The following is a 12,189-nucleotide window of genomic DNA, read 5'->3' on the forward strand; positions in this document are numbered from 1 at the left end:
AAAATTTAGATTTCTGAAATTTATCAATTTTCAATAATTATTTTTAATAAATTACTTCGTTTTTAGTAAAATTTGTCGTAGGATTCGTTTTTTATTTTCGGACTATTTTCGTCCCCCGATTTCCAAAAAAGTCAGGAATTTTTGCCTACATCAAAAAAATATCGACGAATCCCCGCGTATGAGCACGGGACGAAACGTACATTCGAATGTCATTTAAGCAAAAACTTGAATAACTCATGAACCGCTCGTCCGATATTCGGAATATCATATTCCTAAAATTTTCTTGTGTCCCACTCAAACCCCTTATAATCTAAGAAATGTCCTGAAATAAGGAATCCGGAAACTCGGCAACAAACTGTACAACGAGTTTCGTTAATTTCCTCCAGGTTTGAGCTTAGAGCTATCGGAGTCTGTAACCAAAATTATACAATAATTAAACTTTAAGAGCCCGTTACTGCAAAAACAACTTCCAAACCTATGGTGAATACGATTTTCGATAAAGAGCGATTCATGTCCGTCTTCGCGAATCCGCTTCAAATTCCCCTTTCGATCGACCAAGTAATGTTCTCCGTTGAGAAATGTAGCTCCTATTGCCTTTTTCGTTTTTTTCTTAAAATTGATTTCTGTCTCAATTAATTAATTTATTCAAAAAACGTCCATAATGATTTAAAGGTGCACTTGTTTGGTCGACGAGTATCTGAGTTGAAGTAAGAACTCGAGTTTGATCAAAAAATCTAAGAGTCCCATTTTGAATCATCTTTGATTCTGAGTCTTTTGGAATTTTTTAAAAGTGACAGGTATGAATCTGACGGCATTTAAATATATTTTAATAATTCCCTTCTTTTTCTGTTTCGGTTTTTCGACTATAATTACCGCTTTTAAAATCAAAAACAGGAATATATTTCTGATCCTTGTCGGTTTTTTCGCATTTATAGAAAGGGCAGGGACATCCTTTTATGCAATATTTTTCGGTTGGACAGGCACCCCCAGCTGATTTAGTTAACCCGAAGCAGATGTCTTCACAAGGTGAGATTGAATGCGTCTTTGATGATCTCAAAATAAGCGTGTTGGAGCAAAGATGGCGGCAAACTTTTTGGTCCAAAAACTGTTTCTTTTTGCAGCGGTACAGATTCACTTTATTTTCTTCATCAGTAAATTTGATCGGCTCAGTTTCTTGTGGCATGATTAGGGAAATCGGCTTAGGAAGAATGAATTCTTGAGTTTCGTGGCATTGCTTCATCAGATGGCCGCAAAGGTCCATTGACTCGATTTTAACGCATTCTTTGTAGTTTCGGTGGCAGGTTGAAGTCAAGAAAGTCGTTACTGCTTGCAAGCTTTGAAGCGAGAACCAATTTGCTAAAAAATGTCTTGTTTCGAAAGTATTAATGATCCATACTTATAAGGATGATGGTTATCCAAAAAAGTGAGCCAGTTAATAGATATGATGCCAGCTGAGGGTTCGTCGAGAAACCATGCTTTCCGAGCGTCAATTTTTGTTTTATCCTTCTCTTTGTCATTCCTTCCATTGTCTTTTTCGTCCATGTCTTCTCTTTCTTTGATTGTATAATATCATGCTCTTGAGTATGAATGCTTCTTATGGTTAGAACTTCTTGAGGCAATAAATACACTTTTCTTTCCTTTTGTCTCAAAACGCCAATGCAATCGCAGTCAAGACACTTTTATTAAGTTTAATTCTCTAAATTTTTATTGAAATCATTGTTACCTGTATTCTTGTTTGATAAATTTGACCCGCCATTTTCTCATTCTCTTCTTCTATTTCCATATCGAAAATTATCGAAGGGGATTCTGAGACGAAAAATTGAGCGACGCTTGCTTTTAACGCCGAAAACCACGACTGCTTGACTGACACTTGGACAGTTTCAATTCCGTTTTCATTCCCAAAAAGGTCGCAAGAATGTCAGATGCTACTCTTAATCTTTGTGAGCGCTAGCAATAGCAATTTTATGCAGACATAAGGCAAAAACGAGTAAAAACTTGCCACGACGCCGGTACCGTCTTCAATATCGAGCTCAACGACCAGTGCGGAAAACTCGTTCCGAATATCGTTGAACAAGCAACAGGAGAAGCTGGCCATTCTGATTCGGACACCAAGTGGGAGTATAAATTCAAAGACAAGGACGACGATATCAAGGGCCCTTTGTCAACGCAGGAAATGGAGCGCGTAAGTCACCAATTTTGAAAAGCAAGTTCCATTTGTCATTATTGCATTTTCAAGAGCTATTCCAAAAACTGCACTATCCATCCCATTTAGATTATTTCTAGCTGAAAGACACGCACAAACAATTTTTCGCCCTGGAGAGAGTCTTTTGAAGATGATGTTTTAGAAGGGGATCTTCTGTATATACCAAAGCTGTATTGGCACTATGTTCGCTCATTGACACCGTCAATAAGTCTGTCGATTTGGTTTGAATAAAACAAAAATTAGTTCACTTTCGTTTGCTAGAAAATATTAAGAACTAAAAATCGAAGACGTTGTTAGTAGTGCGCTGGATAGAATGCTCTTCACCTTCAACTTGAGTAATTCTGGCGTCCGCAAAGGGCACCACGAATCAGAAAAAGCTGATCGCTGCAGGTCGAAAAGGCCGTGAACTTCACCTATCCGAGTAGATTTGTCTGAACGACTCAGTTTTCAACGAAAAGCCTCTGTACTTGGATTTGGCAGCTTGAATGCAACCAAGTTGAATAACTAGCGTTTAGTTACACCGCTCGGGTCCAGGTTCATCAGAAAAAAAAGAGTGGGTCAAAGAAGCTCGAAAACTCGCCAGAAATGACCCGATTCTTCATGAACCACGGGAATTATTAAAATTCAGGAGTCGCTACTTTGGTATTCATTTTCATGGTCTACTCTTGGGGATTTGTCCCAAGCTCCAATACTAATATTATGCTACTGAATTCCCCTGACCTAAAAAAGCACAGGAACTCTGACCGAGGAGCAAAAACAAAAAACAAACCGCAGACTGAACAGCTGATCCTAGATCATCAAGTAAAAATGGCCACGAAGTTTTTTCTTTTTGATATCATGACAGCTCCTACTCAGCGAGGGTGGCGCTCGCGAGCTGCGCGCTGCTCCGACGTTGGTGTCGGTTTCTCGCCGATTTTCTCGGAGGAGCGGAGGCGCTACTGTTTGACTTGAAAGAGTGAAGAAAGAGATAACTGAGAAAAAAGAAGAATGGAATGATCGAGAAGAAAGAATGGTTGAAGGATTGATAGATACAGGCCAACAGTCGTCGCTCCGTGCCGCTTTCGGTGCAACTTCTACGGCCACGTTTCCCCAGTTTGCAGTTTCGAGCAATATGGAACAGCAGTTTTACGGCAGTTCCATCGCCGGTCAAAGAATTTCAGAGAATGAACAGAAGATTATTGCGCAAGCAGAGTTTTATCTCTCCGAAGATTACTTGACGAAAAATGCATATCTTCTTAGACAGGTATTTTCTTCAATAAGAAGCTCCTTTTTTATTCCCCTTTCTGACAACTTTGTATATTAGAAGACTCTGTAGCCTACTGTAACATTATCTACAGTCGAGTTACAGTCTATGCAAATCTGATAAGCATCAACTAGGTCTCCTTAAAGTTTCGGTTTCCAAAATGAAGAAAAAAACCCCAAAAATTGGCAAAAATTCAAGAGAATCGCCTCTTTTCGCCGCAAAACGGCCGCCATTTCCATTTCTAGTGACATAATTGCTCATTATTCTTGCCCCTCTTCCAATTTTTCTTAATAAAAATCATTAGATAGGACATTTCTTTTTTTGCTGACAGTTGCGGAAACGGGCAATAAAATCGGGCGGCGGGAGTTTTTTTCGGAGAAATTTGATTTTCATGCTCATCGTCAATTTAACCGCTGAGAAGGGGAGCATGCCACCGTAGCGTCACGACTTTCCTAAAAATTCGAAGCTACCTAAAACTGTATTTTTAGAAATAAAAAAGAATCGTAATCGCAAATTTCAAAGTTGGCTACACGTTGCCGCCAATCCAAGTCCCATTTTAGATTACAAACATAGCGCTTGTTTATATTTTATCCAAAATATTTGCAACAAGCGCGGAGATAGAATTGATTTTCTATCTCCGAGCTTTGATTTCTTATTATTTTAATTTCATGATTCAATTTTTTCGAGAGAGGCGATTTTCTGGCAGTTAGACTTTCTGGCAGTTAGACTTTCTGGCAAAGGCGATTTTCTGGCACTGCCAGAAAATCTAATATGCCAGAAAATCTAATTTCCAGAAAATCGCCTCTTTTGATTTTGAATCTGCAGTTAGTGATCCTGGAAGGTAAAAATAACGGAGAGGGTTTTCGACAGTACCACCAATTTTTTCTTACATTTTTTATAAAAATTCATTGACAAAAGCCACTTTTGACCCATTTATTCAAGATTATTGGCTGTAGCAAACATAAATCAGCTTCTTCCAGGAATTTTTGTGTTAACCCGTTAACAGGGTGGTCGATTTTGTCTACGCTTTTGCCGGTCTGTGATTGAGTGAAATCATTTCCACGCGTGGCCGTGAGACTGCCACGCGCCTGTTAACACCCGGTGTTATTTCATCTGATTTCGAGTACTTGGTCACAATGGGCACCCACTGAGATAATGGCGCACGCTCAAATAATATCCATCCTATAAAGGCGATTTCACCACCTGAGGAAGAATTTTCTGGAGAGCTTTATAACAAGTTCAGTTTCAAAAAGCATTAGCGTGCGCCATTATCTCAGTGGGCGCCCACTGTGACCAAGTACTCGAAATCAGATGCAAATAACACCTAGTGATTAACACAAAAATTCCCGGAAGAAGCTGATTTATGTTTGCTACAGCCAATAATATTAAATAAATGGGTCAAAAGTGGCTTTTGTCAATGAATTTTTAAAAATAACGTGTAAGAAAAAATTGGTGGTACTGTCGAAAACCCTCTCCGCTTTTTTACCTTCCAGGATCATTAACTGTAGATTCAAAATCAAAAGAGGCGATTTTCTGGCAGTTAGACTTTCTGGCAAAGGCGATTTTCTGAAAGTTAGATTTTCTGGCACTGCCAGAAAATCGCCTTTGCCAGAAAGTCTAACTGCCAGAAAATCTAACTGCCAGAAAATCGCCTCTCTCAATTTTTTCGCCCATGCTATTAATCCTAATGCAGCAAATACCCAAATTTTGGACTAAACCAATAAAATGGAAGTGCATTTTTGGATAACCAATAAGATTGCTGTATTTGGCCTACCGGCCAATCAAAACCCTGATTCAGAAAATCTCTTTCATTTTTTGGTTCTGCCCCAAATTTCCCTATTTTTGGTCATTTTTGGCCATTATTCTTCTTTTTTGACCATCAATATTAGCTTTTATTATTGTCAATATGTTTTTAATGCTTCAATTAAAAATTGTCTCTAACAAAAAATTTCAGGTCGCGCGAAAACGAAACGGATTTTTATCAGTAAAATTCATTTCGTCCTTCAAGCGCATGCGGGAATTGACACCAGACTGGGCAACAACTGCAAAGGCACTCAGCAAATCGAACAAATTGGAGCTTTCTGCTGATGGGATGAAGGTAAAGTTCAAATTGATCTTGTCCGGAGATAACCTTGAGAGTAGAGAAATTTGAAATTCACGTTCCACGGGGGTAATTCACGTGATTGATCTCAGGACGGGCAACAGGGGGATCCATCAGTGTCTGATTTTTCATTCTAAGTATCTTCCAAAATTGCCATTCTTTGCTTTTTTAATTACTAAATGATTTTAACTACTATGATTTTCCGATTTATGTTGTTCTGTTTGCTCACCACTTATTATGTTTCCTTATAACTTTGTACCATTGAAAAATGGTGATAAAAACTCTCGACAGGAGGGGTATTTGGGAATCGAGAGAAACCTCAGGGCTCGTGCTGCCTTTCGTCAATTTAGGGTTTAGTTGTTTCGGTCACTCTTATCGGTCATATGATATGACTCATATCCCATCTCGACGATATCATTTCGTGATACTTAGTTTCTGGTATTTTTTGTTTCTTAGATTCTTCAGCTGCTTGTATTCCTATGAGTAGGCCTCGATTTTTACGTCCGAGGCCTACGTATGGGGATTCCACCCCTGGACCCTCTCCTCCGAGTAGCGACACACGACCACTACGCTACCCGTCCCCGATAGCCTGCCCTCTTTTTTTCGATAATATCCGGCTTCAGGACATATTTTTTTTCGTGAATTTTAGGAGAAAAGTAAGGGGTGCTTCTTTCTTTTCAGAATTTAGATGAGGCCAATTTTCAATCAGAATGATCCAAGGTCAGAGGCGAATAACTCGTTGCTCGAACACACGTGACCTTCGAGTCCGATTGAGTTGTTTAATCCCTCGTTGAGCCGAGCCTAGTGCAATCGGCGCGGTAAGCAAATATCGCAAATGCAAATGTTAAGTCGGCGATGAATCGAACGCTCGCGCGATCGGGCTCGTCGTCTTTGTCTGAACTCAAATCCGTCGCCGGATAAGGATCATCCGTTTTCATTTACTCGCCACGTTAGAACACCTTGAGCTTGGAGCTGCTGTTCTAAAAGAAGGTTTAAGCCAGGGTAGAGCCTTAATAATAGTGCTTGCTCACTTCAGTAAGCGGATTCGCAGCTTCGTTTCAATTTTGATACTACCCTTTCTGACGAATCAAGCTTCTAACCAGGAATTAGCCTTGTAGAGAGATAATTGGCTCACTTAAAACTTTAAATTTTCAATTGCTCGTTTTTTCGTCTTGCGCATTCAGCGAAAAATTCGATTAGATGGACGAGTTAGAAGATTTGATTGAAGTTTCTAATGAGGCGGCCAGTCTAAACGCTTCCGCACTCGGATGTCCGTGGAGCCTGAACTTGGAACCCGCGTTTTTGACCTTCTGGTCGTGTCCCGTCGTGGCGCGATTTGAACCCCCCAAAAACAATGTTTCTTTTCCAAAGTGCTTAATTAAAATTAGCACAACCTTTTCATTGAACATCGAAAAAATAGGTCAACTTCGATAAGATTTTTTCGAGGTAAGGTGGTACGGAAAGAAACCGCAAAACTATGTCCCCTAGAAAGTGAAATCATTTTCAATAAGCATCAAAAATAGGTCAAACTGTGTTTTACGATTCTTTTTCCTCCTTCGCTCCGCATCCTTTGGACAAAACCTGAGTCAGGGTCCTCAAAATTATTATTGCAAAATTTTTAAAAATTTTGGCGGAGCCGCTTTGCGGCTCCGTTTTTAAAAAAGCCGCTACGCGGCTTTTCATTAGGGATCTTTCAGACCATAATTCAGGTTTTTTTTACATAGCACAGCATTTAGGAAGCCTCTGTTTTTCTTTCCGGATCCAAAACTCTAAAAGTCTACTCTCTGGTTACCCACTTTTTAGTTATCCGGTAAATGTTAAGTAACCACAAAATTGAGTAAGAAACACTCCCTGCTCTAAACTTTAAGGGGATCGATTGCTCCCGTTTCTGTTTTTCTATTTTCGGGAATCGCCAAGCGCCAGCCTCTCGAATGTCTTTCCACGTGTGAAAGAAGTGTGGCGGCAAGGGCGCGGGCCCTGGAATTTAAGCTTCCAAGGAGCTTACTTCTTGGATTTTAGAGTGGAAAGAGTTTGATGCCCGTCTATTCTTCTTTTTGGACTTTTCGCGAAAAGGGATATCCAAACTTGTAGAAACACCCTTCTTTTTTTAATCTTGATTTTGATATGGGGTTTATCTGCCAATTTGAGGCCCGTATTGCTTGTTTGAGCCAATCAAAAACAAGTCATGAAACGGCCAAATGCTTCACCTTGGTACTTGGACCACTGTACTTACTGTAATTCAGGTACGAAGACGACAACCGCTGACTGCATTTATTTCTTCGATCAAGGCGATTCGATCTGTCCTCATCACGGCCGAAGAACTATCCCTTTCGAGTGAGTTGACCATCAAGATTAGAGACCATGGGTACTCATGTACAATTGAATTCAACTCCTCTGAGAACTTCAATTAAAAATTTGATCAGATTTTACAAGATAAACTTGAATTTCATTTCATAAATTATCTGTTCGAAATTAACCAGCTGGCAGTTGATTTTCTACTTTAGTGATCACGAATCTGCTCATTCCGTATGGCGAAATTGTATTTATACAAGTCATCAAACCTGGAATGGAGATCCCGGACAATATTCGGCCCTACTGTGCTCGAGTAAGTTTCCTAATTGAACAAAAAATGACCAAGAAACACGTGTTTTTTCCCGAGAATAACTGGTCATTTAGCATCCCGAACTTGGCTCTCGCCCCGTCGCCGTGGTCAAATTCGACACAGCTGAGGCGGCGCACCGCTGCTGCCGGGAACTCGATAGCCATGAAGAAGGAAGGGAGTTACTGAGGCTTATCCCCGCGCCAGATCAAACTTCATCTTTTATTTCATTGAACAGAATCTGATTCAGCGGACTTAGCCCGCTAAACATTCTAAAGCACTGTGTACTCGACATTCGAGAAAGCGATTAGCTTACTTTGAAAGAGTACTAAAGCGGGGCTGTCGTAGAGACGGGTTTTAATTTAACTGATCGCGCGTTTTCGTATTTGATCTCTTTTCTGACAATCCTAGGGAAATTATTCTTAAACCGATTTTCAAGATGGCATTTCTTCTAAAATTAACTGTCAAAAACCGAGAAGCCGCTTGCGGCTTCGAGTAGGAGAAAAAATAAGCCGCGCGAAGAGCGGCTTTTTCTTCTTGTTTACTCAATTTCAATATCAAGACCCTAGAAGCCGCTTGCGGCTTTGAGCAAACAAGGACAAAAAGCCGCGCTTCGCGCAGCTTATTCTTTCTCTTACTCGAAGCCGCAAGCGGCTTCTCGGGTCTTGAAGTTGAACTTAGCTTGAATATAACGTATTGTCTGTCAATTAAAACGAAATCCATCATTGAGTTGAATTTCTGATGATGGTCCTAAAAGCAGCATTGAAATTGATGAACGAAACTTGATGCTTTCACTTTGTAACTCTCGGAAAGACGGGGAGCTTCGCGTGTGTCTTCTGGGCACGAGGATTCGCTCTTTCGCCCGTCATCGGCGAAAGAAGGAGAAAAGCTGTTTCGGCGAAGAGTTCGAAAACTCGAAGACTGCCAAGGATCGCCTTTCGCCCTCCGACGCATCCGTGGACTCGGCAATCTCTGACGTTTCAAGTTCCCAAGAAGGATCACTCAATAGACAGCCTACTTGGTAAGCAAAAACTGTTGCGTAACTCTTAATTTCACTGTGGAAAGAAAGTTATTTCGCGTTTTGTATTGTACTTCTGGTAGAGTTGCTTAATCTCCAGATGGATAGGTTTTCTTTTTGCAGATTTCCTGCAGGAAGTGGCTGTCCCTTTAGTTACAATTGTCATGTGGCTTCTCGGGGGAGTTATTTTACTCGAGGTGGCCTTACTGTCGTTAAAACAGTATATCCGCTTGTCCAGAAAACAAAAGCAATTGAAAACGAGTTGAGTCCATTACCGGTTGATCTTTTAGCCAACGCGCCGAGTGGAGTCATCAATTACCGCGTTACAACACGCTGCAGTCGAACCCCGCCGCCGCCGTCCACCGTCAACAAGTCAGCCCAGCTCATGTCCCAATCGATCGCATCGCCTTGGCGCAGGCGCAGATCTACATGCAAGAAAAGGTGAGCTTTCTTGTTCTTGCTCGATTCTTCGTCCACAGTCTTTTTTACGAATTTGCGGCCAGATAACGAATTCGGGCTTGTTCGTTTCACCTGTTCGGTTACTACAACTTGTTGCTACTTTGTTCTTCTGGGCGACCTACAAGTTCTCAATCGTATTATCTCGCTGACGACAGTTTTTTGAAAACTTTCGTGTAAAGCCCCCCAAGTTCAGCGACCAAAGCTGTCTCTTTTTAACAGAAAAAATGCGGAAATTAAGGGTGTCGCTTCAAAACGTGCAAAAAAGTTCAAAATAGAAAATTCTTTATTTTGAAAACGAAAAAAACAGCCACGTTTTCTGTTTTTGTGGTTGTTTCGACATTCAATTTTAACGAAAATTGTAGCTTTTGTTCACCGCGCGGTTGCACTATCAAAATGCGCTGATGACGGCGCGCAGCAAAATGCGATCTAATGAGATGTTTTCTCGAGCTGCTGGAAATCAAAACCAAGCACCAACAGCAAGCCAATACGGAGCAGCTACTCCTGGCTACCAAGTTTACCAAAATTGCCGAAAGAGCAGCGAAAGCGAATGGTCTCCACCGCCGCCGCCTGGACTCGAAGCGGAGAGCGAAGCGGAACACTCGCTCCAGGCAAATCAGCAAATTCAATCCTGGATCGGCAAATTGGCCCTGCATTGAAATAATATATTTTTGGAGTCGACAAGGAAAGGATATCACACACAATTTTTTATAAAAAGGATGCTGGTTTTTTATTTGTAAAAAGTTGAGAATCGAGAAGCCGCTTGCGGCTTCGATTAAAAAAAATTTAAGCCGCCCGGAGCGAGGCTCTTTCTTATGCTTGGAGCCGCAAGAACCGATAGCGTTGCTTATCTCCATTTTGATAAGAATCACTAATCGTTGTTTGACAACAGCGCGTCGTCGGTTTTTTAGAGCGGGCCCAGTTGCCGGACATTTTGAACGGCGGTCGGGGCTTGTGACGCGCGCACACTCGAAGCGACATTTCGGATTTGCATTTCGCATGAACACCAAGTGACAAGGCTCTGATAGGTTTCGCCCGACACGCCCGAAAAAAAAGAGAAACTGGGTTAAATTTTCAATTTAGACTCGTCTCGCTATTCGTTAATTTTAAATTGGTGTTTTGGGAGTAATTTATTATATCAAAAATAATATAATAATGAATTAATAAAAAATAATTAGCAGAAAAATCGTCGATTCGAGACGTCATGAATTCCCTGAGAAAGCTGTTGTTTCGCGAGAATCAGCCGCGAATTCAGGCAATTGAAAAGCTCGTTAGTCATAACAACATAATGTTTAGCCGAAGTTATTTAAAATAATTAATTAATGTCATTCTATCTGACAGGTCTGTTCAAGGGCGAACGTGGCATGCCATAAAATTCAATTACCGTTCATTCCAGAAACTGCTGAGCTCAGTTGCCACAGTCAGAGTTTCGGAAAGCGAGAGAAGCTTCGATACAAGATTAAGAGCTTATCAAAAGGTTCCAGTTTTTAATTCCCGGAGAGCACGAGGCGAGTAGACGTCCGATGTTACGCGTCGTCTAAAACAAAGTTCACCAGCTTTCTTTTTCCATAACTGTAATTTTCAACTAACTCTTGTCAAAAATCGAATCCCCGTAAAAGGTCAATCCTGCTCAACGTGTGATATCCTTATTTTCAGTTTTCGCCGTGGCTTAACTTGTCAGCCGTTCCGCTTTTTGTATAATTTTGTAGATTTTTTATTCAATTTTTAATTCAAAAAACTATAATTTTTTTTTTCTGTTTCTGTTTTTATCGTAGATTATCGTCTAGTGAAGGGTGAATTGGCCGCCGTTGTGTTCACTGGGGGACCTTTGGGCACGCGGAATCGGCCAATTCTGATTGGACCAATAAGAAGTTAGAAAAAAGAGCTGCGTCTGCCGCTTGGTGGCGCGCAAGCTTTTGGTAGTATCCAATCAGAATAAGTAGTGAGGAGCGTCTAGAGTGGAGAAGCTACTGCCCGACTATTCTGGTGGATCAGGTGACGAGATCACGTGACACAAAATGACAACATGTCGACATGTCGAAGTTTAACCCATCCGCACATTATTGACCAAGATTTTGGCGCCGCAAACAAAAACAAAAATGGGTATGAACAACGATGCTTCATATTTCCTGCTGTATATAATTACACTTTCTTTCCTTCCTGTACTTTTTTATTCGAGTTTGCAACACTGGTCCCACGGTCCATGGCCCGCCGGATCTTGATGGTGACAGGTTAAGATCTTGAATTGTGAAATAAGCTTGTTTCGTGCAGATTTTAGTTGAAATAATGCAATGAATAAATGAATGAACAAATGATTCAAAATCCCCTTTTTTCCATCATTGAAGGAATACATATATTTGAGAAACTAGCAAAAGTATCGATCAAAAAGAGAAAAAGCTAGAAAAGAGTAACAGGTGATCTCTGGCTGTAGCTGTATGTAACAGCTGTTCGGGGGCTAAGCCGACTCATCGCAGGCTCAATCGATGTTCCACGATAGCCGAAGTAGTAGTAGTTTTTTCATTCTTCGAGAAACTAGAAGCGAGAAAGTAAAAGAAGGACAGAATGAAAG

General features: G+C 40.8%; 3 protein-coding genes across 3 annotated transcripts; 2 read left to right on the forward strand and 1 right to left on the reverse strand.

Moving 5' to 3' along the window:
- Positions 1 to 663: 663 nt before the first annotated feature.
- LOC145700005 (uncharacterized) lies at positions 664 to 1,811 on the reverse strand. Its single transcript, XM_081777269.1, has 3 exons — positions 1,724 to 1,811; positions 1,397 to 1,676; positions 664 to 1,356 (listed from the first exon to the last, which is right to left on the reverse strand). Exons 1-3 carry the CDS (start codon positions 1,781 to 1,783, stop codon positions 827 to 829), a joined length of 870 nt encoding a protein of 289 aa, XP_081633395.1. The 5' UTR covers positions 1,784 to 1,811; the 3' UTR covers positions 664 to 826.
- Positions 1,812 to 3,151: 1,340 nt separating this feature from the next.
- Positions 3,152 to 8,555, forward strand: LOC145697428 (la-related protein 6-like). Its single transcript, XM_081774631.1, has 5 exons — positions 3,152 to 3,446; positions 5,401 to 5,544; positions 7,791 to 7,881; positions 8,052 to 8,152; positions 8,224 to 8,555. The coding sequence occupies exons 1-5, from the start codon at positions 3,213 to 3,215 to the stop codon at positions 8,389 to 8,391; spliced, it is 738 nt and encodes a 245-aa protein (XP_081630757.1). The 5' UTR covers positions 3,152 to 3,212; the 3' UTR covers positions 8,392 to 8,555.
- Positions 8,556 to 8,894: 339 nt separating this feature from the next.
- LOC145699409 (uncharacterized) lies at positions 8,895 to 11,946 on the forward strand. Its single transcript, XM_081776681.1, has 3 exons — positions 8,895 to 9,167; positions 9,455 to 9,605; positions 9,986 to 11,946. The coding sequence occupies exons 1-3, from the start codon at positions 8,932 to 8,934 to the stop codon at positions 10,277 to 10,279; spliced, it is 681 nt and encodes a 226-aa protein (XP_081632807.1). The 5' UTR covers positions 8,895 to 8,931; the 3' UTR covers positions 10,280 to 11,946.
- Positions 11,947 to 12,189: the final 243 nt, after the last annotated feature.

The sequence above is a fragment of the Oikopleura dioica genome, chromosome 2 (genome assembly GCF_907165135.1).
Source record: "Oikopleura dioica chromosome 2, OKI2018_I68_1.0, whole genome shotgun sequence".
Lineage (NCBI taxonomy): Eukaryota > Metazoa > Chordata > Appendicularia > Copelata > Oikopleuridae > Oikopleura > Oikopleura dioica.

Bases quoted from the DNA above. Each gene is read 5' to 3' on its own strand.
- LOC145700005 (XM_081777269.1), bottom strand. From the start codon at position 1,783: ATGGAAATAGAAGAAGAGAATGAGAAAATGGCGGGTCAAATTTATCAA. The intron at 1,677-1,723 runs GTAACAATGATT...ACTTAATAAAAG, and splicing joins TTTATCAAACAAGAATACAG to TGTCTTGACTGCGATTGCAT. The intron at 1,357-1,396 runs GTATGGATCATT...GACATTTTTTAG, and splicing joins GATAACCATCATCCTTATAA to CAAATTGGTTCTCGCTTCAA.
- LOC145699409 (XM_081776681.1), top strand. From the start codon at position 8,932: ATGCTTTCACTTTGTAACTCTCGGAAAGACGGGGAGCTTCGCGTGTGT. The intron at 9,168-9,454 runs GTAAGCAAAAAC...TTGATCTTTTAG, and splicing joins CTCAATAGACAGCCTACTTG to CCAACGCGCCGAGTGGAGTC. The intron at 9,606-9,985 runs GTGAGCTTTCTT...CGAAAATTGTAG, and splicing joins AGATCTACATGCAAGAAAAG to CTTTTGTTCACCGCGCGGTT.
- LOC145697428 (XM_081774631.1), top strand. From the start codon at position 3,213: ATGGTTGAAGGATTGATAGATACAGGCCAACAGTCGTCGCTCCGTGCC. The intron at 7,882-8,051 runs GTGAGTTGACCA...TTTCTACTTTAG, and splicing joins CGAAGAACTATCCCTTTCGA to TGATCACGAATCTGCTCATT. The intron at 8,153-8,223 runs GTAAGTTTCCTA...CTGGTCATTTAG, and splicing joins TTCGGCCCTACTGTGCTCGA to CATCCCGAACTTGGCTCTCG.